General features: G+C 44.7%; 2 protein-coding genes across 4 annotated transcripts in view; one reads left to right on the top strand and one right to left on the bottom strand.

Moving 5' to 3' along the window:
• Positions 1-14,511, bottom strand: part of RANBP10 (RAN binding protein 10) — a 150,494-nt gene extending 135,983 nt beyond the window's left edge. For 2 of the 3 annotated variants that reach the window (XM_069085720.1, XM_069085721.1), the window contains exons 1-2: positions 14,228-14,511; positions 12,590-12,701 (exon numbers count right to left, since the gene is read on the bottom strand). In XM_069085720.1, coding sequence (XP_068941821.1) covers positions 12,590-12,701; positions 14,228-14,468 — 353 coding nt within the window. In that variant the 5' untranslated portion in view covers positions 14,469-14,511. Of the gene's footprint in view, positions 1-7,389; positions 7,490-12,589; positions 12,702-14,227 lie in introns of those variants that run through there. The other variant, XM_069085722.1, reaches the window with a different exon arrangement.
• A 292-nt stretch (positions 14,512-14,803) lies between these two features.
• The window catches only part of TSNAXIP1 (translin associated factor X interacting protein 1), a 30,064-nt gene continuing 17,545 nt past the window's right edge, over positions 14,804-27,322 (top strand). The window contains exons 1-4 of the mRNA XM_069085718.1: positions 14,804-15,270; positions 25,535-25,634; positions 26,178-26,284; positions 26,785-26,911. Of these exons, the coding sequence (XP_068941819.1) occupies positions 15,218-15,270; positions 25,535-25,634; positions 26,178-26,284; positions 26,785-26,911 (387 nt within the window). The 5' untranslated portion in view covers positions 14,804-15,217. The remainder of the gene's footprint in view (positions 15,271-25,534; positions 25,635-26,177; positions 26,285-26,784; positions 26,912-27,322) is intronic.

The following is a 27,322-nucleotide window of genomic DNA, read 5'->3' as shown; positions in this document are numbered from 1 at the left end:
TCCTTTACAATATACTGCCTAAATATTCAACACAAGTACTGAAGGTCAAAAATTATACAGTCCCCAAACTCTCAGGCCCAGGGAGCTGGAACAGAAGAAGGCCATGTGCTCTATGAAGGAATTCCCAGTATTCCTCAGGAAAAGAAAAAGACCCAAATACTCACTAACTGGCAGGTGTGGCATCACAAGTCATCACTACAGGAAGCTACCACTACTTTCCCTGGTCAGTCTTATTAGCTTCTTGCCTCTGTAAAGATCTGGAGAGTTGGACCCAAGGACTTCTAAGGTCTCATCCATCTTGGGCAATTTATGTTCTAAGGTCCCTGTCTGTTCTGTAATACTGCCTTCATAGGTAGGTTCTAAAGAAAGGCTTATGACCAATATCCTCGTGAGGTGAGCAAGTCATCAGATATTATTTTCTTGAAGTTCTAACAGGTTAAAATGCCTTGTCTAAGGTCACAAAACCAGCAACAGAACACAGGCTTCAACCATCATTTCATTTCTTCATCAACTTGCTCCCACTATTGTTTCTCAAGCAGTCTGTGTAGTCTTGAAATGTCTTCTCCAAAAAGGCTTAGTATGCATGCTAAATTTAAATTTTCTATTGGTCACTTGTACGTGATTCCCCTAACTACACAGTAAAAGGTCCATGAGGGCAGAAACCATGTCTTATATCCCCTCTACAAACAGCAAGAACCAAATAGCTAAGCGAGGTACTAGAGAGTTTTAGGATAATTGGTCCCAGCTCTCTAGGAGCTTACAAAGACCACATTGATGAAAAAAGTTAAGGAAGCAGAGAACACCCAATAAAAGCACAGGTATAGTGAGACACTACTGAATTTGGGGTTAGAGGACCAGCTAAAATTCAACAGGTACATGGATAAGTAAAAACTGTACATAGTAATTTGAGGAAAAAACAGGTAAGATCCTACAGCTTGCTTTGAAAATGAAGACTTTTGGGAGGAAAGATGCACTGACAGGGAGTGGAAGACCTACTCTTGAGTCCTGGACCTGCCATTTACTGCCTACTTAGGCGAGATCAACTGTCCAATCTCAGCTTACGAAGACCTCCAGTAAGAAACCCAGGGCAGCTGAAAGGCACAGGGGGGGAGAGCACCAGGCTTAGAGTCAGGAAGCCTCATCCTCTTGAGTTCTTGAGATCCATGCTAGCTCTATGACCCTGGGCAAGTCACACAAGACCTCGGCAAGACCCTGTTTGCCTCAGTTTCCTCATCTATAAAATGAGGAGAAGGAAACGGCAAACCACTCCAGTACCTTTGCCAGGAAATCCCCAAACAGAATCACACAGAGTTGGACACATGAAACAACTGAACAACAAAAGAAGCTTCACTTACCTATAAGACTGTTTTCTTATTTGTCAAATGGAATGGGGATTTGTGAGATGGGAGGGGCGATTTCAACACCTCTAAACTCACCTTCCGCTAACTCCTGGGTACAGCCCAAACCAGATAGAAATATAATGGAGAAACGTTTCACAAAAGAAACAAAAATACCATACAACCTAGATAACGTTAATTTGTGGTTTTCTAAGTCACTATGCTCAGGCAGGGATCCATCTCTATTTGAGCTGGATACCACTGCACTACACAATCCCTAGGGTTCATTTTGTTTTAAAACTATGATCCCATGATAGTCCCGGATGGAGGCGGGAGAGGAAGACTAACTCTAACAGAGTTCCCCTCTTAGCTCTCTGAGAGAGTTGTCAGCACGCCTGTCCTCAGGACGCCTGAAACAGTCAAGAAGAAAACCTAGAGATTCATCTCTCACCAGTCAGAAGAATATGCCAAGAGCAAGCAACACGTCACGAACCAAGAGGCACTGATATAACAAGGGACAAAAATCATACCCAATGTTGAGTATGGAAGCAATAAGACAAAACACAAGCTGCTGAAGAGTCAGGAAGTTCTGGGTACAATGTCAGAAAGCTGGAAATACTCCCAATGCACAACCACCATTTCTACACAGAGACTGCTCACAGTTTTTCCAAGACAAACAAGCAGGGTAGCTTCAAAACTAACATGCTGAATTTATTATATTCCTTTCTTGAATACACACTCTATGTAATAGAGTCAGGGTTTTACATATACTCTGCCTTTTTTTCTACTTCTGTAGACATGGAAATATACTCATATTACATCATGTTCGTCAATCATCGAACAGGAAAAAAAACTTCTTAAATTAAAACAAGACTTTCATCTGTAAGAATCGAAGTCACTGTGAAGAGAATAGGTCAGCTGGCCATCAAAATCAATCCAAACCCTACACTGAGAAGCCAAGAAAATGAGTAGATGGTTTTGTGCTTTTTGATCTGTATTATAGAAAACCTCAAATTACAATAACAAAAAGTTTCATGTTTACACCACCAAGATAAAGTAAAGCTGTGAGCTCTTCACCTCCAATTTAATCTCAGAATTTCAGGAGCTACAATATTCATTGCCATACCAGGATGATTTCTTTAAGAAGGGAATGATTAAAGAAAACTCACTCTCCAAGTTTGAGGTATGTCAATGTAATGGAATACTAGTGAGCCACAACAAAGGATGAACCGGAAGAATTCAGAGAAGCACAGGGAGGCAAAGGGAGGCATAAATAAACTGATGCAGAGTAAAATAAAAGCAAACAATATGCACAATGACAGCAACAGTGTAAATGGAGAAAAAAAAAAACAAAACCCTGTGTAATTATTATGATCAAGCACAGTCCCAGAGAAGAGCTGAAAAAATGTACCTCCCTCCCCAAGACAAGAACTAGTGTATAGAACACTGCATATGCTGTCAGACATGGTGGAAGTGTGGCTGAATTTTGCTGAACTGTTTTGCTTTCTCTTTTTTAATCTTTCTTATAACAAAGATGGAAGAGAAGGAAGGGCGTATTTGGAAATGAAGGTGATGTGAAAACCAGGGACAACAATAAAAATCATTTTTTAATTCACTCATCAACGAGGAATGATGTCGTAACACCTTCAGAAACTGAATGACTGCTGTCTTCCTCCCCACCAATGCTTTCAAGTTTAAATTCAAGCTATGGCAAGACACAAAAAAGAAAAGTTGGGGAAAAAATTTTTTGAATCAGAACAAACAGAGGTTGTTCTAGCTGCTGGTTAAGAATAAACATACTGGCAGTTCAAAAGCTGGATCCTGATTATCAAATGCTTGTTTGCTGAGGACTGTTTGAACAGTTTCCTCATTTGTAATTGAGAACTCACAATTTCTCATTTGTAATGCTCATCTATTCCCCAAATGCTCCCAGACAAGGGATTTGATGGTGTGAGTGTACACATGTGTGTGTGCACGCTCAGCCAGGCGACCACCAGAAGGACTCAGGCTGAACCTGCTCCTAGAGAGACCACAAACTCGCCACTCTACCAAGTCACCAGAGCCTCCAGCTGCTGGGGGCTGGAGACACACTGTATAAGGAGACAGAGCTCAAGCTCCACCAAGTTTCTATCTTGGGACTTTCATTCTTGGCAGAGAAACTTTTCTCAAGAGTCTAGTATTCCACAAATGTGTCACAACTTCTTCAGAACTCAAGGAAAGAATCCCTCATGCCACAGCCCTGGTGAAGGTACTGGAAACAATCATGATTCACTTCTTTCTTTAGTTTGGTCACAAGACAAAAAAATGACCTGCCCAGACAAGCTTAGTAGCAAATGAAGAATGAGAATGAAGAAAGACCCTTGGTTACAGTGAAGTCACGGACATGCTTACAACTCCTCCTAGCAAATCCTTTCCATAGCAAAACTTTCCCCAATAAAAGCTGAAAAGTAACCCCAAAGTGAAACTGATTGTGGAGACCTTGGCCGGCAGCGATGGCGCAGGCCTGAGCTGGGGAGAGGGGCACCATGCACTCATGTTATATCTGTGCCCCGGCTAGAGCGAGGGGGTTTATTCAGGGCCCGAGAGGTGCAAGGGTCTCTAAGTGGGGTCTCTTCACAAAGAAACACCATCCCTTCAGTGAAAACAGAATCTAGAAGGAGTACTTTGAACTAATCCAAGAAATGCTTTCCAGAAGATGGCAAAGAACTCCAGAACAAGAAGCACATAGGTGCCACAGCCCTGGCACTGTGGAAAGGCTAAGTGAGCCCTCGGAAGCTAAATGCCTTTGGAATTCATAGATTTCACAGACAAAGCACAGGCTATGCTCTCTGCCCCATCTGCTCAAAAGTGCCCAGCACACAACATGCTATGACAAAACAGCCCTTGCAGGGTGGAACGGCAAACATCCTCCAAATCCTATGCTCATAGATCTTAAAAGCTACTTGGAAATTGCCATTTCACAGAGAGGGAATCAGCCCCAAAGGAGGAAAATCACTCGCTCAAGCTCATGTGCATCATAAAAAATAGAAAAGGAATCTGAACCCAGATCTTCTGACTTCATGTCCAATGCTCCTTCTTCTGGACTAGCACATAAGGACAGATGAGTATGGTGATGGCGATAATAACTAACATTTTATGGAGCTTTAAGGTCTGCAAAGAGCTTTACATCTATTATCTCATTTGATCCTTTCCACAACATTATGAAGTGCAATTTTATCTCCATTTAACAGATGAAGAAACAGAGGCCCTAAGAAGTTAAATTACCTGCCCAGGGTCACAAGCAAGTACAAGTGTCACAATGAGCTTGTCAGTGGCTATCCTAATACATATCACAATCTCCTGGGTACCGACAAGGGGATGGATGCATCAATGACAGTGCACCCTTAAGAAAGGCCAGCAAACACAGGAAAAGGGTAAATCAATCCCCCCACCACCAGAGAGCTACTGAAGGGACAAACATCCTATCTACACAAGCACATCAATGAGTACAGTGGCACCAGGCAGTAAGCACTTACTGAATACTAGTGATGATGAAATGGATAAAAAACATGGTTCTGTGTCACATGGGATTATTCAGTCGTGGCCAGGCAGCCTGAGTGATCTGCACCATACCAGAGCAAACAAGATAGCTGAGTTCCCACTTGTTGACTGAACCAAACCCAGTGAATACTAATAAAATCTTTAAACCAAGAATACAGCAATTGTACACAACGAACCACGCAAGGCCTAGAAGGAGTTATGTTAGAACTTGTTCCTTCTGATGCTTTTCTTTAAGAAATAACTCTGACTAGTCATTCCATAAGCAAGAGAAGTCTGATTCCAGGACCCAGAAGAGAACTCTGTCCTGCTGTCCATGAGGAGGATCTATGCTTCCACAACTTCAAGAATGAGAGGTAGAATGGAACAAGAGTCCAAAACAGCAGGTTTCCAGAAACAGCTCTAATAACTCAAACCCTGGTCTTGGGCAGTTGGCCACAAAACACGGAGTTCTGCTTTGAGGGCTTGCCACCATCATCAATAACAATAAGAGAAGGAAAGCACTTCTTCTCTAACGCCCACTTTGCTTATCTGACAGATGAGGAGGTCTGACTAGACGCACATTCTCAATGGGTATTTACCTACTAATTCTAATGCCCTTTGACTCTATCAGACACCAAAGGAGCTGGCCACCACTCCCACCCTGGAAGTGGAAGGCAACAAGAGAAAAACCTGGAAAGTCTCTGGGCCCAATAATGGAAACATTTCAGGAAAAGCAGGCCCTTGGCTTTGAATGGTGAAACAAGTCAATAATTTGAGCCAGGGAATTTTGCTCATAACCCAGTGAACCTTTTTAAGGACTACAACACTACCAGATGGAGTCAAGTTGTTTTATCTATTTCCCTACTATACCCCCCACCCCACCCCCAGGAATGAATGAGCTCATGCTGCGAAGGTTCACCAAACAGAGCCCAGACGTGGCAGAGAAAAGGAGATAGGGCAAGTCCTATCTATCCTTAATCACGATTAGTAGGGAACACACCATGCTACGGTCCCCCAGCACCAAAACCCCATGATAGGAACTTCCATTCCAATGAATACTGTAGCAAAGTCATAATCAATAAAAATATTCCTAAATGCTAGCAAAAACCTACAGGAAGCATGGCTTTTTTGGTCTAATTGCAACAAATTTTATACAACAGATACTCTTATCTTGTGCACACAGGTGTCTTCTCTAGTCACTCTCTTCTCTAGAGTAGTGCTTGTACTGTCCAAAAGAGAGGAGAGCTGAGCTTAGGGCTCATTAAAATGAAAACTCACTACCTTTTCACTTCAAAAATCTTCCTACTACAAAAAAAGGCTTAACCACTCTTCAGCAGCTCCCAATTGCCTTTAGAATAAATTTAAAATTCCTTTGCCCAAGATGGACAAACTGTCCCCACTCTTATCTTGCCCCTTGTTTCATTCCTGCCCCTAGCACACCCTGGGGTCCTAGAGCTCCAGTGTCTCCAGCATCCATTCCTCCTCATTTCTACCCAACAAAGTCCTTCTCTTCGAAGGCTCAGCTCAGGCTCTGCTCCCTCCCCCTCCGCGAAGCATTCTCTTCCTCTCGAAATCTTCCTAGAACATTGTGTCTGGATCTCTCTTTCACTTCCTTCACAGTTTACCTTGTGTCATGCTTATCTGCATGCATGTGATATTCCCATTAGACCATAACTTCTTTGAGGGCAATACCTGTGTTTTTTCATGCCCAATGCTATATATATATATAGCACCTTATGAAGTGAAGGCATTTAATAAATGTTGGATGAATTAAATTTAACTCTTCTCACTCCTCCCACCTCGAATATCTAAACAAAACAACTCTCCAGTCACCCACCCCAACACCACAAAGATTATGCAAGAGCTGGGAGGAGCAAAACAGGAAAAGTAGGGAGAGAGTAGGAAGGGAAGGGGATAGTGGCTGAGAGAAGGGAGAATGTGGGAAGAGAAGGAAAAGGAAAGGGAGAATGAGAAAAGAAAGAGGATGTGTGTGTGCATGCGAGTGTGTATGCGTGCATGCAAGCATGCGTTTATGCGGGCATGTATGTGTGCGCATGCAAGCATGTGTGCGTGCATGCATCCAAGCCTGTATGTATGTGTGTATGCAGGCATGCATGCGAGCGTGTGTGCGTGCATGTGTGTATGTATGCGTGCATGCGAGCGTGTGTGCATGTGAGCGTGTGTGTGCACATGTGTGTGCGTGCGTGCGAGCGTGTGTGTATGTGTGCGTGTGTGCACACGCGTGTGCATCACTATCACCAGCAAATTCACCACAGAGATTCTCTCTGTGGGGTCCCAATTCTTCTCCATGTCAGGTTCTACAAAGCAGGGATGGGATTTCTAGCCACATATCCATAACTAAATTCCATTACGTTAAAACGACATGGATAGTCCCCTTAAGCTACTACGATGAGATTTTACCTGTACTTTAAAATAGATTTTCAGGAAAGGCCTGGAGGTAGTAACTCTTCCCACCTGGACACAGTGTTCCCCAGGCTTCCATTTTCTTATGCCTCCCCCAACAATTCCTTACCCTCTTCAAGGTATCCACACTCCGATCTCAGGGCCCTGGATCTCCTCCCGTAATGGCTTCAGGATGGTGGTGGTGCAACTGTTCCTGGCACATGGAGACTCTGCAAAGGAGCCGAAGCTGCCTTAAGCTGGGGCTGTGACCTCCTGCCTTTTCCAGGACATGCCTGAACATCTGTCTACTCTATAACCATCAAGCCCTCTCTCAATCTATAACACACAGCACTGTTTTGGGAAGAAGGTCATTTCAAAGACCTGGGAAGGCCACTAGAGAGGGAAAAGTGAGGCAGCAACCTCAGGCTCATGTGATGAGCTCCGGCAAACTTTTCCACGGCAAGACTGAGGCTCAGGGAAGCCTCCAAAGAGAAAATGCAGCCACAGCACCCTGGAATCCTGCACCTGGAGGGAGGTGGCTGGTTTGTGCTCTGAGTGTTAGAAAGGCTGAGCTCAATGCCTGCACCACCACCACTCAGCAATACCTCTGACCTAAAGGAGAAGGGGCATAAGCAGGACCTGGAGTCCCCACGGTGGACAAGATACCATTCTGAACCTCACCAGTCTTCCCTGCTCTAAGCCCCCAAAACAGACTATTAATTCATATATGAAACAGAAAGGTTAGTTTTAGGATGCCCCAAATTCCATTACAGTCAATGTGCCCCAAAACAACTTCCCTAGATGCCCTGAAAAAATCACTGAGAGTCCACAAGTCAGGCCAAGGGGTAGTCAGTGACAGCGATGCAGATCCCATGGTTGGCCTGGGGCAGAGGTGATTGGTATTCAGGAGTGGTTTAAGACTCAACCCTTCCACTGGTTTGCAGGTTAAAGACAACCCCATAAACTGTATTGAAAAGCAAACCCAGTACAGGAAGAAGCAGGAAGAAACATAAATCATCATGGCAACTGTACTAAGTTGAAGATGCTAGAGATCTACAAAAAAAGGCCTTTAAGCACCACTATTTAATATGGCATCATTATTTAATGTCTAACTAAGCTTGTGTTTTATGAAGTCTTAATTCACCAAGTTGTATCTAGATACAATTAGAAATTTTTAATTCACTTTCTTCTGGCATGTGTGAGATTCTTGGTTGTGTGAAGCAAGACAATATTGTGACCTGTGACCTAGACCTGAGGTGTTCAGACAAGACTATGACTGAGACCTAAAGTCATTTATATGTTTACCTCTGAGGGGGCCTCCCTTACTACCATTCTCTAGCCAGACCTCAGCGTCGCAACCCAGGTACTCAACTGGAGACCTAACATTTTATATTAACTAAGGACCTAGAGCCTCACTACACTCGGCCGCTGGGCAGAACTAAAGAGGCCTGGCTAAAGCAAGCCAGCAGACTAGGCTCCCCCTCATTCCTCAAAAACTTAACACAATCCAAACAAAGTTAACTGCCTTCCTGCTTACACAGTCTCTCTGACAATGCCCTGCTGCCTGGGTAAAATTAAGTCACTGCTCTCCAGGCAGAGTGCACAGAGTCAGCATCAGCAGAGAAGACAGGCAACATTCAGAGGTCCTATACCAGGAACTCAGAGACTGAAAGAACAATGAGAGAAGAGAGGCGTTCATGAGCCCGAGGGTGGGGGGAGGAAGGGGGAGGTCCTCAGAGAGGGCTCATGCTTAGGTATGGCCACACATGATGCATCAGAAGGCCATACCCTGGATGAGGTTACAATCTATTTTGAGAGTAATATTATAGTATCTGTTTGCCAGCCCCACCCTCAGTGTGTCATCCCAGAGAACTATGAACTCCAGCAGGGTTGCATGCTGCCATCCCCAGGATGCAGCTCATCTCAGAGGAAACTCCATTTTGGTGCCTCTGGGGCTTTCTAACAAGATGAAGCTGAACGTCAGTTAAAAGGACTCTGCCATCTTTCTCCTGACACCACTAAAAGACATCTGACATTTTCTTGTCAGATGGTCTTTCTCCCAAACACACAATCTGGTCTGCTTGGACTCCATGAAATATCATCTCATGGTAATGGGGCCAAAGGTACCAAAGGCCACCACCAACAGAATTCCTAAGTTGTATGCTAAGCTCAGGTTTCCAATTAAGGCCTCTGTATTTACTACACATATCTATATTTCCTAACAAGTACATCACTAATGACTGCTTCATCACATAACCAAAGACCCAGTTCTTAATTCATAACCTGCCCATTGCCACCAACAGGAATTTGGAAACAAATTTGAGCACTGTGGTATTTACCACACTCCTCTGTAATCCCAAAAGCGAAATACAGAAATCCTTTTTTGAATGTGATATTTATAAGCACACCGTGCAGAGTGACAATTCTCAAATTTGCAAATCAGAAGTTACCATCTCAGTGGAACAAGAAGTTAAGACCAATGCCCAGCTCTAACACAGCACGGACAGAAAAACCACATCCCCTAAACATCTGCATTTTTCATCTAAATCCTCTAGCTCCTGAGTTTACCAACCAGAGCATGAAAATACTTTGGTACATCAAAAAACAAAAAAAAAGCAACAACAACTTGGCCACCCCCCTTCTCACCCAATTCCTGATGAGGAAAATTGTAGGAGGGACAATATGTGTGATGACTGTGATATCTGATGAGTTAAAGTGGTTTTGACATAGTTCTAGGCATCTCTAAATATAGTTGGGAGAAAAGGATGAGCCAATGACTGGACTAGGGGAGGGCTAGCAGGGCTGGGAGGGATGCTTATGATACATACCAACGTAAGACTGCATGACCTCGCCTAGGAGTCCTGGAACCCCCATAGTGACATACTGGGTGACCTTGGGTAAATCACCTAATCTCCTGAGCCTCAGTTTCCTCATTTGCAGACTGAGAATAATGTCACTAGCTCCATCTATTTCACTGAGGTAGTCTAAGATCAAATAAGATAATGAATGAACAAGCACCATACAAAATGAGAGGTCAAAACAGAATGGTGAATATGACTGCCCAAAGCATTCCTGCCTGGTGACGGCCTCAGTCCTGAATGTGGCCAGACTGGCCCACCTGCTCCAACCAACATCTGCACCATGTGTCAGAGAAAGGGGGGGAAGGGCCTGCCATGTGCCAGGGTTCACAGAGCACCATCCTCCCCTTCAGAGCACACCTACCTGGGTTGTTTATGAGGCCCTGACCACTGGGGAGCTGTCAGCTGGGGCTCAATCTAGGCCTGCCTCACCTAGGTCCTTTGTCAAAGTCACTCACACACAGACACACACACACACAGCTGAGATTTGAAGTTGAAAGAGGATGCCTGACTTTCTGAAGTCTCTCTGGAAACACCTGAAGTAAGCTGACCCAACATAGCGACTTAAAGTTCAAATCACCACAGCTCTTTTCTAAACCCCTTCTTCGAGTAATAACAGCTCCCATTTCTATGGTCTTCTAAAGTTAACAAAGTGCTTCCTTCATAACCACGCTGTGAGATGGGTATTACAAGTATTATCATCACACTTTACAGATGAGGAAACTGAGGCTTAAAAAGACGAGGTCACGTGCACAAGGTCACACAGTAACTAAGTGCTGGGACTGGGATTTGAACTCCAGTCTCCTGACTCCTGATCCAGCCCTCTTTCCACAACAACATGGTGCTCTGACTCATACGTAATCTGAGACTCCAGAACAAGTAGCCTGGCTTCTACCTGAGCTCACTACTGAGGATAAAGGCAGGTTAGCCTCTGGCCCTGCCGACCAGGCTGCCCTCCGGTAAAAGTACTCAGCACAGCTCTCTGCATGCTGGAATGGGAAGACAGTCCCTAAGAGGGCTACAACATGGAAGAAGTTACCCAGGAGCTCAGAGTTCAGAGCACAACCAGCTTGAAAGCTCAGATCATTAGCAAGGGATGGCCTATTTCCCACAGCAGACCTAAGGCTAACTGGGGAAGAACTTCCAATGCATTTGCTTTCATGTTCTTTCACAACCTAAACACCTGCTCTGTTTCCAGCCATTAGAGAAAGACAGTTGGTACAGATGGGGTTGGGAGCAGGGAGGAAAAAAAGAAAAAAATTTTCTCCCCAGTAACTACTTTTTGATAGTTCCTGTGCATTTAGTTTTGCACTACCTTGAATTAGTGTGCCTCACTACAGCTTACTTTAATTAGACCCCTCTAGGGGCGGCTAGGTGGTGCAATGAATAGAGCACCGGCCCTGGAGTCAGAAGGACCTGAATTCAAATCCGGCCTCAGACACTTAAAACTTACTAGCCATGTGACCTTGGGCAAGTCACTTAACCCCAACTGCCCCTCCAAAAAGCAAAAAAACAATTAGACCCCTCTAAAGCTAGTCAGATGGGTATTCAAGTCTCTCCACTCAAAAACACCTCTACATGCAGCAAGACCAACCCATGTATTCATCGTTTCCCAAGAGACAAGTCAAAGATGCACAGTCACAGTTGGAAGGCACCTCAGAAGTAATCCATAAAGGAACAGAAATCCCCTTGATGACATCTCTAACAACTGGTCATCCAATTACTACTTGTGGGGAGTTCACCACCCCCACATCAGCTCATTCTACTTTGAAACAGGTCTAACTGTTGGGGAGTTTTAAGTTACACTAAACCAAAAATGTGTCCCTCCACCACCTCCACCCACTGCTGCAAGGTCCACCCTCTGGCACCAAAGAAAACAAAAATAATCCCTCCCTCTCCACATTTGACATCTCTCCAAGTAGTTAAAGACAGTTACTTTGTCTTTCCTCAATCTGTGTCTTCTCTTACTGTCTTTATGAATGCTACCAAAATCCATATTTTTCTCCTTCCCTTTGAAATCTACAAGTGATTATAAGCTATAAGAAACAGACTTACATGTGATAAGAGCTCTAATGGCAGGGGAGAAGAGGATGGAGGAGTAACCTAGCATATTTCCAACATGACCGCTGGAAAAGCCCAATACATGAATGTGAGACAGTTTTGTAAACTTCCCATCCAAAAGAATGAGCAGCAGACAATCCCCTTGTGGTTCCACACCTCTTACATCACGCCTAGCAAAGACCTCTCTTCCAGCTTGGTTTGCTGGATGAGACAATAGTGGTAAATGGAAAACCCACAATCAGCTAGGCCAAGGACAGCTTGTAAGGGCCTTTTCCAGCACACTTATTAGCTTACCACCTGTTGGCTCCTTAGCTAGGGTTCACAAACATCAACTGGGTGACCTCCAACCCTGACTGACAAAGAAAGCTCATCTGTGAGGACACAGGGTAGAACGTGTGAGAGGTGACTTACCCATCTCTACCTTTACTGACAATCTTCACTTCAAAGTAATAAATGCCACAGGCAGCGGGTATAGGGTGAGTTGCACGAACGGATGCAGCGTCTTTGTGATTTTTGCCATGACCTGGAAGAAAGGGACAGGGAAGCTTCAGGAAAAGGAGATGCTAACAGCAGCCTCTCTCCTTACTGCTGGGTGATTTACTGCAGTGGAACCCAACTCATCACAAGTAACTCTCACACAGCAGAAAGAGGAATTAAATGACAATTCAATCAGTTAAAAGTAAGGCCCTGCATGTAACTATGTAAATGACCTACAGGATATGCTACGGCTGCAGATTTTACTTTGTCTCACCTCTTCCAGGGCTTAGAAAGACAGAAACAACACTGACCGAGAAACTCTGGCAGCAATACAGATGAAAACTAGGTAACAATGTTCCCTAATAAAAGGTTGTGTGTATGTGACTTCTAAAAGTAAGGAGGTGATGTTTGTCAGGCCTCTCAGGAAATCATGGAAGCCACCTTCAGGATATCTGGGAAGTAGGGGTGGGAGAGAATCAATATCCTGTTCTATTTCCTTAAATGTTTCCCCTTAAATACAGAAATAGGGGGCTTCCTGAGGAGGTCTAGCAGCAAGAAGTGCCAACAGGCCTCTGGCTTATAGTTGGGGAGGTCACCACCAATAGGTTAACACCAGGAAAACCAGAAAATGGCAAATGGTTTGGCAGAGTCTGAAGTACAGGAAGCTAAGAAGCCAGGGTTGTAGGGTGCCTGGAGGGCCCAATGCATTATGTAAGGTGTAGGCAGAAGATAGGGGACACCTGCTGTGACTCCTGCAGATTTCAGTAAGCCATCAGGAAAACCTTCCCCAGGGAAATAGGTGGGGGGGGGGACCCCAAACTGAATTGGGCTGAATTCAGAGAAGACAGACAAAAGAAGGGTGGAAAGAGGGTTAAATGTGGAGTTAAAAGGCCCTGGTTCCAGTTTTAGCTCAAGTCACTTGGACTCAATGGGCCTCAGTTTCCCTCCCCCCCCCAAAAAAAGGAAAAGGTTAAGACTAGATGATGTCTAACCCTAACCCCCAACCCCCACGGCCTAGATCTATTTATGATTAAGTAAGGGGGGGGGGGCAGAGCTATGGGGCAGGACACAGTTTTTTACACATTTACACACACTCACACTCACACTCACACACACACAAGGAAAGAGCAAAGCCCTCTCTGATCATGGAAAGGCCTGAAAGGAAAGGAATGAGGTTGGGGACAAAGGACAAGAATAGGGGGTGGGGGTGGCGGAGAGGGACTGTAGACCCTCCCCCCGCCCCCAACTCCCCTCCCCAAATATCAGCCGCAGGCTCGGACAGCAGGGAGGAGACTCCGCTGCGAGGTGCGGTGGGTAAAGTCCCGGATTGGGCAATCAGAAGGCCCGGGTTCGAATCCTAGCTCTGGCACCGGGGAGCAGTGTGACCTTGGGCTAGTCTCTTTCCCTCTCTGAGCCTCAGTTTCCTCACCTGTGAAATGGGGGGATGGTGGAGGGGGCGGTGAGCTAGGCGATCTCTAAGCTCTCTCTAGATCCCACGAGCCCTGTCCAAGGGGGGCCCGGCCCCGCGGCCCCCCGCGGCCCCCTTGTCCCCCACGGCCCCGACCCCGGCACCTTTGTAGTGGACGCGGAGGTTGCTCTGGGAGAGGCCGATGTAGTTGTACTTGTCCTTGGGGCTCCAGGAGCGGGGCAGCGGCGTCTCGTGCTGGTTGACAGCCGGGTAGAGGCGCTGCAGACGCCGGGTCAGCTCCTGCTCCCCGGGAGAGGGGAGCCCGCCAGCGCCGCTGCCGCCCCCGCCGCAAGACTCGCCAGCTGGGGGGCTCCCCGCTCCCGGATCCGCCGCCGCTGCCGCCATCTTGGAGGGAGCCGCTATTGTGTCACAGAGAGGCGGGGGTAGACAAGCACCAGATCCGCCGCGCCCAGCCAATAAGCTGCGCGCCCGGGGAGGCCGCAGGGAAACTGAGTTCGACTCCCGCTTCCGCACCGTATCTTTCTGTAGGAATGACTACAGGTCCCACAGTGCCTGCGGTCTCAGGGGCGGTCCAAGATCGTTCGGTAGGGCGGACGCGCAAGGCTTGCTGGGAGTGGTAGTCCGAATCTCTTCAGTTGGAACCGTGTCAGGTGGAGACTTTCGGAGGGTAAAAACTACAATTCCCTAAAGGAAATAGGCTTTGGCCTCTCAGACTTCGACACCCTCCTCCTCCCTCCCAAAGCCACAGTCATTCTGTTGCCTTGGAGCGTGTTAATTTGTTTGTCTCCAATTACTACTTGTCACCTGTGTGAGCGTCCTGGGGAAGTCTCCCCCAAGTGGACGTGAGTTTCTCCCGGCGGTTACATTTGTCTCTACTTCCAAGACTACAAGACTACTTCTTTCTCTCCCAGGGGCCAGAGCTGCTGCTCCTAATTCGGGGCAGGGACCCTGACCTAGCTGCGTGCAGCCCGATTCAGGCAGTATCGCGGCCACCCCCGTCCGCGGGGGTCTTCTCGAGGCAGTGTTTCCACAGCGACAGACTGTAAACAAATACCGTCTGAGGCTCCTGGAGTTAGCTGCTGAGGGCTGCGGGCGAACGGTTGCTGCCCTAGGAGAGGGACGGGCCCCGGACTATGGCTCCCCCTCGGCCAAGAGGCGATGCTACCGTCTCCCAAGCACCAGTGAGGTATGGCTTGGGCAGAAGTTTGATCCCCCTGCTCGCTTTCTCCTTCCCGGAAAGCTCCAGCCCTGTCCGGGTGACCCCAGGAGAAAGCTGGGCTGAGCTGCAGATGAGCAGAGCTCGTACCCTGCGTGCGAGAGACTGGCACTCGCTGTGAGAGTGCCCAAGCTTATTAGAAGAATAGTTGCAAATAATAACTAGCATCTACATGGCACTTTAAGGTTTCCAAAGTGCTTTTGTATGTGTACGTAGATGATTTGGTCCTCGCAGCCCTGCGAGGTAGGTGCTAGTATTTATTGCCATTTTATAGATGAGGAAACTGAAGCATCCCTTGCCAATAAATGATTCCGCAGACCCAGAATAACTATAAAGCCTTGTGTTTGGCTTTTAAAGCCCTTTAGAACTGGCCCTTTCCTGCTTTTAGAGGCTACTTAGACCTTCCCTCCCTCTTCTACATCCTCCAACTCTGCTGACCACTGACTGACACTGGGTTCCTTGTTCATTGTCTCCCTGCTCTTGGTGTTTTTACTGGATGTGCCCCGTGCTTGGGGCTCTATGCCTCCTCATCTCCACCTCCTGACTTCCTTCAAGTTTCAGAGCCCCACCTTCTGCAAGAAGCCTTTCTGGGCTTCCTTATTTCCAGTGCCTTCCCTCTGAGACTGTCTCCAGTCTGTTGGCATGTTGTCTCCTCTATTAGACTGTGAGCTCCTTAGTAACAGCTAACATTTATCCACCTCCAGAAAGAGAACTGATGGACTCTTTAAGTGCAGATTAAAGCACTTTATTTTTCATTTTCTTTACTTTTCTTGCCTTTTTTTGAAACATGGCTAGCATGGAAATTAGTTTTGAATGACTCCACATGTGTAATTGATATAATATTGCTTGCCTTATCAATGGGTGGGGGAAGGGTTGGAGGGAGGGAGAGAATTTGGAACTCAATTTTTTTTAAATGAATGTTAAAAAATAAAGCAAAGGGATGAACATTGAAAATAGAAATAATAGCTAGCATTTCTACAACACCTACTATGTGCTGGGTACTACTCTAATCCTCTAATCCCCATTTTACAGTTGAGGAAACTGAAGTTAAGTAACTTGTGCAAGTTACTTAATACTTTTTGTACAAAGAGTATATATATGCACTTCAAATCATCAGGATTTGAACTCAGGTCTTCTTGATTTGAGGCCCATCTCTCTATGCACTGGGCCACCTAGCTGCCTCCTTGCACGTGGGGACTGCTGTTGCCTTTCTTTATTCCAGTGCCTAGCATAGTTTCTGACACATAGTAGGCACTTAAAAATGCCTGTGAACTTGACTTGAAGCTGAGCTAGGTTGAGGAACTTGCCCAGAATCACACAGACAGAAAATGACTGAGGTCAAGATTTGAAATTTGGTTTTCCTGGCTCCAAGTACACACCCTATCCATTACTGACACCTAGCGACCACTCCATTTGTTTGTAGTCATGGAATAACTTCCATTTCCATGGTGTCTTAAGGTTTACAAAGGGCATGCTCTCAACAGCCCGGTAAAGTATCCCTACCAGTATTATCCTTCCCAGTATTTCAAGATAAAAAAAAAAAACTGGGACTTTGGAAGCTGAAATGATTTGCCCTGGGGACTGAAGGGGCTGGTAAAGAGGCAGAGGTAGATTTGTATCTAAAATTGCCTTGCTCCAGCTCCAACTCTTTCTACTCTACTATCCTGTGTCTCTAATAAGATTAAAAGCTGGAAGAGACCTTGGAGATTTCATCCAACCCCTCACTTTACAGAGGAGAAAACTGAGAACCAGAGAGGGAAGTGATTTGCTCCAAGTTACACTGGTGAGAGAACCAAGGATAGATCTCTCACCTTAAAAACCGAGAAGGAAATTGGGACTTGAAGAAAAGAAGGATGTGCTCCAGATCACACAGGTCAAATGCAACGTACAGTCCTATTAGGTATTTACCAATAAAAAAAAATTTCATGTTTCTACAGCACTTAGGATGACAGGGCTTAAAACCGGAGGGGTCCTTACATTTCAATACAGTCAAAATTCTCCATTTTACAAAGGATTAAATTAAGGCCTGCGATGGTCAAGAGACTTGCCCAGAATCACACAACTGGCAAGTAACAGAGCAAGGTTTCCTGACTCTAAATCTCCTGTCTTTTCCACTACTTCTCACATCCTATCACATTTCTTCCTCAGTTCCAGCCTCCACTCCATCACACTCATCTGTGTGTCCTTGGGCAGATCACTTCCTTTTTCTGGGTTTCAGCTTCCTCATCTGTAAAATTAGGAGGCTGAACTAGATGATCTCCAAGGGCCTTCCCAGTTCTAAAATCCAAAGATGCCTTTCTTGAAGTTCATGAACAACACAAAATCAGTTAAACTGAACCTGCTCCAGGCCTCTAGAGCTTCCAGAGGTAAGGGACAATAAGGATGCAAAGACAGTTGGATGTCCGTTAAACTAATACCAGCCTTCATTGAATTAAGGCAACATTGGCAAGGTGAAACATAAGGGCTTTGCGGTCAGAAAGCCTCCATTCAGATCCCAGCCCAGCTACCTGTATGACCTCCTCAAGTCAGTGTTCCTTATTTGAAAAATAAAACCTATAAAACCTTTCATATCAGGTATCAGCAAAGGAGAAGGTGTATTTCTGTTGCTGTTGAAGGAAGAGGTCTTCAAAGGTGAAAGTTGATGATGAAGATAAGGATCTAAATCAGAGCTTTTTCCCAGAGAATTTTTCCCACTGTTTCCACAGGCCCCATAAATTATGAAATGCTTTGGGCATAGTAAGTTCCTAATAAATGGTTGTTGAGTTAATAAATATTCCACTCCCCTTAAAAAAAACTTGGTATCAAATATGGCCTCAGATACTTGTTAGCTGTGAGACCTTAGGCAAGTCACTTAACCTCAGTCACTTTGCCTCAGTTTTCCTTAACTGTTAAATGGGGATACTAATAACAATTACAGCCCAGGGTTGTCATGAGGATCAAATAAGATCATATTTGTAAAGTACTTGGCACATGGTAGACATTATAGAAATGCTCTTTTACTAAGGAGCTCACCGTCTAATTGGGAAGATAATATGCCAACAACTTTGTACAAAGAAGATAAAATACTAGATCAGTTGGAGAGAAGCCAGTATGGCCTGGGTTCAGATAATGGCTCTGATGCTACTACTTTGAACTTGGGCAAGTCTAACAATGAGAGCCTAGAATGAGTTGATTTCTAAGGCTTCATTCTGAAGTGGATTCTCTGTTACCCATGATCCTTGGGATTTCTTATCAGAAAAAAAAAAAAAAAAAGCAAAACCGTGGCCACAGGTATCTGTACTGGCACCAGCCAAATTCCCCTTTGTTTTGCTTGAACCTCGATTTCCTCTAGAAGGGTGTGAAATACTTCCAAAGCAGTATCATGACCCATTCTCATGGTAGCCCTCTTTCAATGAGCTTCTGAGTGCTTTAGGAAGTTACCTAAAGGAAGTTCTGCAAGTTTTTTTTTAAGTTATCATTTATTTATTTTTAAGATTCTTTTCTTTGTAAATTTTGGGTTCCAATTTCTCTCCCTCTCACCTCTTCCCCTCCCACTGAAAAGTTAATAGCAAGGGAACATTTGTACCTTCTGCCCTAAGGCAAAGCAAGTCTAGAATGGGACCCCACTCTCTTTAAACCATTTTGAAATGTACCCTAGGAGAAACCCTTTCCATGGGGGTGGGGGCAGAGAGATGGAAGGAAGGATGCAGAAACAAAACGGAATTACTTCAACACAACCTGGCTCCAATGGAGACAACCTTAAGACCTTTGTCAGCAGACCCTACTCACCCATGGGACTGACTCTCTAGTAACATTTGCTGGACCATTGAATATAGAGAAACAGCACCACCTAGGGGACATCTACTCTTAATGGTCCCTAAAAACATGGCCCCTGTCCTACCTGCCCCTTGGAGAGAACTGATGCACTCAGCCTCAGAGGCATGGCTATCAGAGTATCACTGAGTCATCTGGCGGCACACAGTTTTGTTCAAGTTATCATTTATTTATTTTTAAAATTCTTTTCTTTGTAAATTTTGGGTTCCAAATTCTCCCACCTCTTCCCCTCCCATTGAAAAAGCAAACAAAATGATATCAATTAATTATACATGTAAAATCATGCAAAACATATTTACATATTAGCCATATCACCAAAAAATGTCAAAAAATAATAAAGAAAAATTTGCATTGAAGTTCATCAGTTTTCCCTCTAGAGGTAGATGGCATTTTTTCATTATAAGTCATTTGGAATTGTCAGGGATCACTGTGTTGATCAGAATAGCCAAGTCTTTCCAGCTGTCATTACAACATTGCTGTTACTGTGCACAATGATTTACCAGTTCTGTTCAGTTTACTTTGTATCAGTTTACATAGGTCTTCCCATGTGTTTCTCAAACCACATCCTTCATCATTTCTTATAGCACAATAAATTCTCCATCAGAATCATAAACCACAACCTGTTTGGCGATTCTACAATTGATGAACATCCCCTCAATTTACAATCCAGTTCTTTGCCACCACAAAAAGAGCTACTATAAATATTTTTGTACAAATAGGTCCTTTTGCCCTTTTTTAGAAATCTCTTTGGGATACAGACCTAGTAGTGGCACTGCTGGATCAAACGGTATGCAGTTTTATAGTCCTTCAGACCTAGTTCTAAGTTATTCTCCAGAATGGTTGGAGCAGTTCACAGTTCTACCAACAGTACATTACTGTTGCTATTTTTCTATATCCCCCTCCAGCATTTGTCATTTTCCTTTTCTGTAATATTAGCTAATCTGATAGGTATAAAGTGGTACCTCAGAGTTGTTTTAATTTGCATTTCTCTAGTCAATAATGATTTAGAGCATTTTTCATAGGACTATAAGTAGTTTTAATTTATTCTTCTGAAAGCAGCCTGTTCGTATCAATTGGGAAATGACATTTTTTAATAAATTTGTTTTAATAAATTTTTTGTCTTTGTTAAAAAAATTGTATTTTTCCCCCAATCACAAACACATGGAAAGCACAGAGACAAAAGTTAATCTATGTGATGTATTTGCATACTTTTACAAACAGGACAAATTAGAACAGAAAACACATTCAGAATTTAACCTGATTAAATATTTAGTTCAGTTCTGAGCATTTTATATTTGATACAATATAGATAAAGCAATAGCAAAAAAAAGATTTTTTTAACATTAATTGATTTGTAGTCTACAAAATTCGGCTAAACTTTGTTCATTTGGCTAATAATAATACTAGTCTTGTACCTGTAATACTTAGATTCTGCGATGAGATTTGAGAAATGAGGCCTCTATCAGATCAACTTGCTATGAAAAAAAATTTATATTGTTTATGGTACCTTGTAGCAAAACATTTCCCTGACCTTTTTAATTAGGTCTATTTTTGCTTTTGCTGAAAGTATGATTGCTACCCCTGCCTTTTTTTTTTTACTTCAGCTGAAGCACAATAAGTTCTGCTCTAGCCTTTTATATTAACTCTGTATATGTCTGTATTTCAAGTGTGCCTCTTATAAACAATATATTTTAGGTGCTTTTTTCTAATCCATTCTGCTATCTGCTTCCATTTTATGGGTGTTCTTATCCCATTCATATTCAGTTATTATTACTATGTATTTCCCTCTGTCCTATTTTCTTCTGTCCTCTTTTTTTTATCTTGTCCCTCTTCAAAAGTCTGTTTTGCTTCTAACCACTGCCTCCCCAAATTTGCCCTCCCTTTTATCATCTCCTCCCTCCCCACACCCACATCTCTTGTCCTCCTCCCCTCTTATTACCTTATTGGATAAAATAGATTTTTATACCCAACTGAGTGTGTGTGTGTGTGTGTGTGTGTGTGTGTGTATAATTCACTCTTTGAACCATTCTTGTGAGAGTGAGGTTCAAGCATTGCCTGCCACTCCCCCTACCCTGGTTTCCCCTATGCTATAAAAGCTCTTTGCATGCCCAAGCATTATCCACCACCTCCCCATTTTCTCTTCCACTATAAAAGTTCTTGCTTGCAAGCCTCTTTTAGGTGAGAAAAATTTTCCCCATTCTTCCTCTCTCACCTTCTCCCAGTGCATCTCTCTTTTTCATCCCTTCATTTTTTAAAAAAATCATCCCAACATAATTGATTCACACTCATACCCTCTATCTATGTAGACTCCTTCTAACTGCCCTAATAATGACAAAGTTCTTAGTAGTTACATGTATCATCTTCCCATATAGGAATGTAAACAGTTTAACTTTATTAAGTACCTTATGATTACTCTTTTATGTTTACCTTTTTATGCTTCTCTTGATTCTTGTGTTTGAATTTAAGATTTTCTATTCAGCTCCGGTGTTTTTATCAAGAGTTCATAAAAAATCCTCTATTTCATTAAATATCCATTTTTTACCTCTGAAGGATTATCTTCAGTTTTGCTGGGTATGTGATTCTTGGTTATAATCCTAGCTCCTTTGCCTTCCAGAATATCATATTTCAAGTCACCTGATCATTTAACTTGGAAGCCACTAAGTCTTGTATAATCCTGACTGTGGCTTCATGATATTTGAATTACTTTTTTTGGCTGCTTGAAATAATTTCTCCTTAACCTGGTAGTTCTGAAATTTGGCTATAATATTCCTGGGAGTTTTTCATTTGGAGATCTTCTTCAGGAGGTAATTGGTGGGTTTTTTCAATTTGTACCTTATTCTCTGGATCTAAGCTATCAGGGCAGTTTTCCTGCACAATTTCTTGAAATATGATATCTAGGCTCTTTTTCTGATTGTGGCTTTCAGACAGACCAATAATTCTTAAATTTTCTTTCCTCAGTCTATTTTCCAGGTCAGTTATTTTTCTGATAGCTCATATTTTCTTCTATTTTTTTTCATTCTTTTGATTTTGTTTTGTTTCTTGATATCTCAGAGTCATTAGCTCTCAATTCTAATTTTTAAAGAATTATTTTGTTCAGTGAATTTTTGTGCTTCTCTTACCAAGCTGTTAAATCCCTTTTCATAATTTTCTTGCATCACTCTCATTTCCTTTCCCAATTTTTCCTCTATCACTCTTATCTGTGTCTTTAACTCTTCCAGGAATTCTTGCTGTCCTTGGGTCTAATTAGTATTTTTCTTTGAGGCTTTACTTGTAGCTGTTTTCATGTTGTTGTTTCTGAGTGTGTGTCTTGGTCTTCTCTACCACCATAGTAGATTTTAATGGTCAAGTTCCTTTTTTGTTGTTTGCTCATTTTCCAGCTTTTTTCTTGGCTTTGAACTCTGTGTTAAAGTTGGGCTCTGCTCAGCTGGGGTTGCGGAAGTACTGTGTGCCAGACTTCAGGCTTTTTTGTGCTGCTGTTTTCAGAGCTAGTTCTGGGGATCTGCAAGTTTTTGGTGTTTCCAAGGGGGTGTGATCTGGGGAAAGTGTGGTCACTGCTGTCCTGGTCTGTGTTCTGGTTTTTACCCAGGAAGGGCCCTGGCTTTCCTCCGGTCACAAGTGCTAATGCTCCTCTTGGCCCTGGAACAGTGACTAGATCCCCTGCTCTCCTGCAGCCACAAGTGCTAGAGCCCTCCTCTGCTTTGGAACTACCTCCAGGAACCCTGCTCCCTTGTGACTGACTACAGGCACTCCTCTCTTGTCCCAGAACTGCAACCCTAAACTGTATCTGCACAAAATGCCAATCAGCACTGGCTGCACCCAGTGCCAGAAAAGGGTGTCCTATTATCTCTTTCTGACCTCACTGTGTCTGGGCTGAGGGATCCCAAAGGGGCCGCTGCTGCTTCTGCTGCCCTCACAGCTGCCTCCAAGGCTGCCACTTGTTGCTGAACTCTGGGCCAGCTCCCACTCCAGGGTCAGCAATCTCCCTTTCCAGCCTCCTAGGTTGTCTTAGGTCACTCTGACCTTGTTGGTTCTGCTGTCCCAAAATTCGATTTGAGGAATTACTTCAAAATTGTTTTGAGGGGAATGTTGGGAGAGTTTAGCTGAGTTGCTGTTTATATTCCTCCATCTTGGCTTCCTATCCCCTTAACAGTCCACACCCTGTATTCTCCACCAGGCTAGGCTTCAGGCTATCTGCAGAGCTCTGGCCTCTCTCATTGCTTTCTCCTGAGCCATATTTTCCAAAATAGCTTTTGCCATCCTCCCCTATGTCTGCTTTTTCATCGAAGTCCCCTATGCCCTCATTGTAAAAAAATATCCTCACATGTCAAAAGTATATGTAGATTGAGCATGGGGCCCAAAGTCAGGATGACCTGTGTTCACATCTACCATGGTCCAGTCACTTCGTCTCTCACTGCCTCAGTTTCCTCAGTGGTAAAACAGGGATAATAACAGCACCTACCTCCCAAGGCTGTGAGGATCAAATGAGACGATATTTGTAAAGTTCCTGGCACATAGTAGGCGCTATAGAAATGCTATTTTTAAAGCACTGATTAGAGCACTATCCCAAGATCCCTCAGCTCCTAACTCTGAGGCCCATTCCCTGTCCTCTGAGCCCGGGGGCCTCTCAGCTTCTTGGTGGTAGGGTTTGAAGATGTCAATGATGAGCATCGCCAGTTGAAATGGCCAAACATCCCATGAAATGATCATATGACAAACCCAGGCCCTCTGGCTCCATTTCACTCTCCACGAGAACCGGGAGCCCTCCTTCCATTAAGCTGCAACTTCCTTTTGCCTTCCAGTTTCCCTAATAGAAAGTATGACAAAACTGAAATGATCCAAGAGATTTCTCCAGCAGAATAACTGAGCATGACTTGAAGAAGAGAGCACTGACTCGAGTCAGAGGCTTGGGTTTAGTGCCTCTGGGCCTCAAATGAGGCCTTTGACTTACATGGATGACCTCAGTTTACTTATCTGTAAAATGGGAGGGTTGCACTAAATGGCGTCCAAGTCCCTTCCACCTCTAGACCTGTGGTCTTATTCTGATCTACTCTCATCCATCTGGACAAGGATCTCACATTAACAGAGAGGGATTGTTAGCACTCTGTTATTCTGCCAATGTCTCTGAAGAAAGATAACAGGCTGCACAGGGTGGGGAGCTGCTGCATACTTGGCGAGGCTGGTCCTCAGAAAGGATGGATGATGGTCTGCGGTTGGGACCATGCATGTGACCTTTCCAGGATGGCCGAAACTACCAAGATGGGCTGCCCTACACTGGCCTCAGGGAACCTTAGTGAGGCAGAAGAGCATGATTCTGTGAGGGAAAATTTCGAGTTATTATCAATATTAACAATTCATTTTCAAAAAGAGCTTTACATTGTACAAAGCATTATCCTTACAAACCCTGTGAGGTAGACAGAACAAGAATTATCATCCCCATTTTACAGATGAGGAGACAGAGATCAAGGGACTTTGCACACAGCTACTTAGAAAGAGAACCGAGGCACAAACCTAGATCTTCCAAACTCCGAAGTCCAGGGTGTTTTCCTTTTCCTTTCACAAATATAATCTTCCCCCCTCTTTAGCATGTCTGGCCCCAGTACTTGTCCTGCCCTGCTCCTGTCAGTCACTAAACTTTTTTTTTTTTAGGCAGTTGGGGTTAAGTGACTTGCCCAGGGTCACTCAGCTACTAAGTCTCTGAAGCCACATTTGAACTCAGGTCCTCCTGACTCCAGGGCTGGTGCTCTATCCATTGTGCCACCTAGCTATCCCTATGTCCGTAAACACTTATTAAGCGGTCACTGTATGCCAGGCATTATGTTCTGAGAGGGTCTAGCTACTTACTTAACGCCAAGAGGTAATCAACACTTACGATTTTAGGACTAGTAAGAAACTGACTCAGGACCAAAACACAAATCCTGGGACTCCCAGGTCTTTCTACCACAGAATAACCTCTAAAGTTCCATCCATAATCCTTCCTTCACTGCTGGTCCAGTGACTGCCTGAGGCTTTAGGAAATTTGGGGCAGATCCACTTTCCTCCTTTATGCCTACCAGAAGGCATCTTGTCACTACCCACCATGCCTATTGGTGTATTTTTTTGTCTCTTTATTTGGAGGCTAAAACATTTGGAAATGAATGACAAAGCAGGCTGACCTGAGCACCTTGTCCTGGTGCTGTCCTTGGGGTAGGCAGACCTCTAGGCTAGGAAGTGCTGGTTAACAGAAGGAAAGGGTTTCCAGGAAAGAACCCGAGTGGAGCAAGAAAGTGAGGTGCCCCAGACACCTCCTCTTCTCCGCTGGTCTCCATGAGGGTGGAGGAAGGGAAAGGGTGAATCCCATTGATGGTTCTCTATTTCTCCTCAACAAAAGCCCTGGCATAGCCTCTGCGCAATGATGAGCTCTTGTCATTCTTCTCACCTTCAGAGAACATCCTACTCTTCCGACAGTAAGCACAACATCCAGCCCTCTCTCAGAAGCTAAGAATCTCCATAAACGTAAGATCTTTCAGCACCGCAAAACTCCGGTGAGTGGGCCTTTCCTATAGGCATCCTTCCAAGATAGCTGACAGACAAGGGGGTCCGAGCTAGCATCTCACTTCCCCCCCTGCACCCATCTCATTGATGGGAGGGTAACATGCAGAAGCTATGGGACCCCTCCAGCAATGCAGCCTAATCACAGAGTGAGGGGGCTCCCCCATGTTTTATGCGGGCAGCCTGCAGCATCTCTGTTAGCCAGTACCCATATGCCCTGAGGTTAAGGGTCACAGCCACAGTCACAACCTAGGCAAGGGTGAGAGTGAGGGCTTCCATGAAACCAGACTTCCTCACACTTCATTGGCCAATAAGTATTTATTAGGTGGTATTCTGTGCCAGGCACTGGGCTAAACAGAACCCTATCCCTGCTCACAGGAGCTCACAGTCCAGTGTGGGGGACAGCACCCGGCAGCAATGTACTCACAAGACACAGGCCAAGTCAGTGACTGGGAAGCTGGAGGTCAGGAAACCTCAAGAGCCCCAGGGCTGGGGGCTCAGCAAAGCGAGTTCTCTTTCTTAAACCTGTTTCTCAGCCGCTTCATTTTTCCGTGGGTGGCCGAATCTCCTCATGGCCTGCATATGCCAGCGCACAAGCTATCTTACAGACCCGCAAACCCTGCTCAACCACCGACAAAACAGGGTAAGCATGGGGGAGCAAGCATACACACGCACAGACCCTCACACTCAGCATGCACACGTACCCACACGCACACGCGTGTACATGCACACACGGGGGGGGGGGGTGAGCTCCTCCCTTCCAATCCAGATCGCCTGAGGGGAGTTCTTGAATCTTTCTGTCTCTCCACATGGGCTGGTAGGGCTGTCACTGTACAAAAGAGGGGATCCATGTCGCAGGACAAATCTTTCCAAGGTGATCACATACTTTCCACTCTCTCTTCCTGCTGGTTGCCTGGAGTAACCCAGTGACCACTTCATCTAAGTGATTGTTTCTAAATAGTCTTCATATGAGCACAGCTTCCTCTGAGCTATGGATTGTCCAGAGGGTCTGGGGTCGAGGGAGTGCAGGGAAGACAATCAACTGCCCCACAGATGAGAAATAGCCATTCTCAAAAAGCAGACTGATCTAGGCTTCTGTCTGCAGTGAGGAATCAGCCTCCTTCCCGATGATGTTTCCCACAGGGCCAGAGACAAGCCTGCACACACCATTTCAAAGCCCCGATACCTGGAACAACTAGAAAACTACCTGAGGAAAGAGCTGCTTCTTCTGGACATGACAAAAGAAAACGCCGTGGAGCTCAAGCTCCAGGTGCGGCTGCTCCAGTCAGGCCTGGAGACAGGGGTCCCCTCACGGGGAAGAGTCCTGGGGCTGAGAGGCAGCAGCTGACGCTGAGGGGACAGCTGCCCAAGCCCTCCTGGATGCACAAGGCCAACAGTGGGTTAGCTTAGAGTCAAACCCTTAGGTCAGATGTTGACCCCAGGAAAAAGTCTGGCCAGGAAGGTACAGTCCAATAGTACTACTAGGCGCAGGGGATAAAAAAACAAAACAACTAAAAGCAATCCCTGCCCTCTGATGGACATCAGTATAAGTGATCTATTGAGGGATCAGGAGAGATGTCCCCTATGGTATGGCATATGAGCTGAAACTTGAAGGAAGGACACGAAGAGGACGAGAGTGCATTCTATATGTGAGGAAGACTGGGAAAGGACTCGGAGGTGG

Source organism: Petaurus breviceps, unplaced genomic scaffold, assembly GCF_028583685.1.
Source record: "Petaurus breviceps papuanus isolate PSGF00001 unplaced genomic scaffold, PetGlider_PUasm1.0 176, whole genome shotgun sequence".
Taxonomy (NCBI): domain Eukaryota; kingdom Metazoa; phylum Chordata; class Mammalia; order Diprotodontia; family Petauridae; genus Petaurus; species Petaurus breviceps.
The sequence above is the reverse complement of the archived record's forward strand: the minus strand, read 5'-3'. Positions and strand labels throughout refer to the sequence as shown.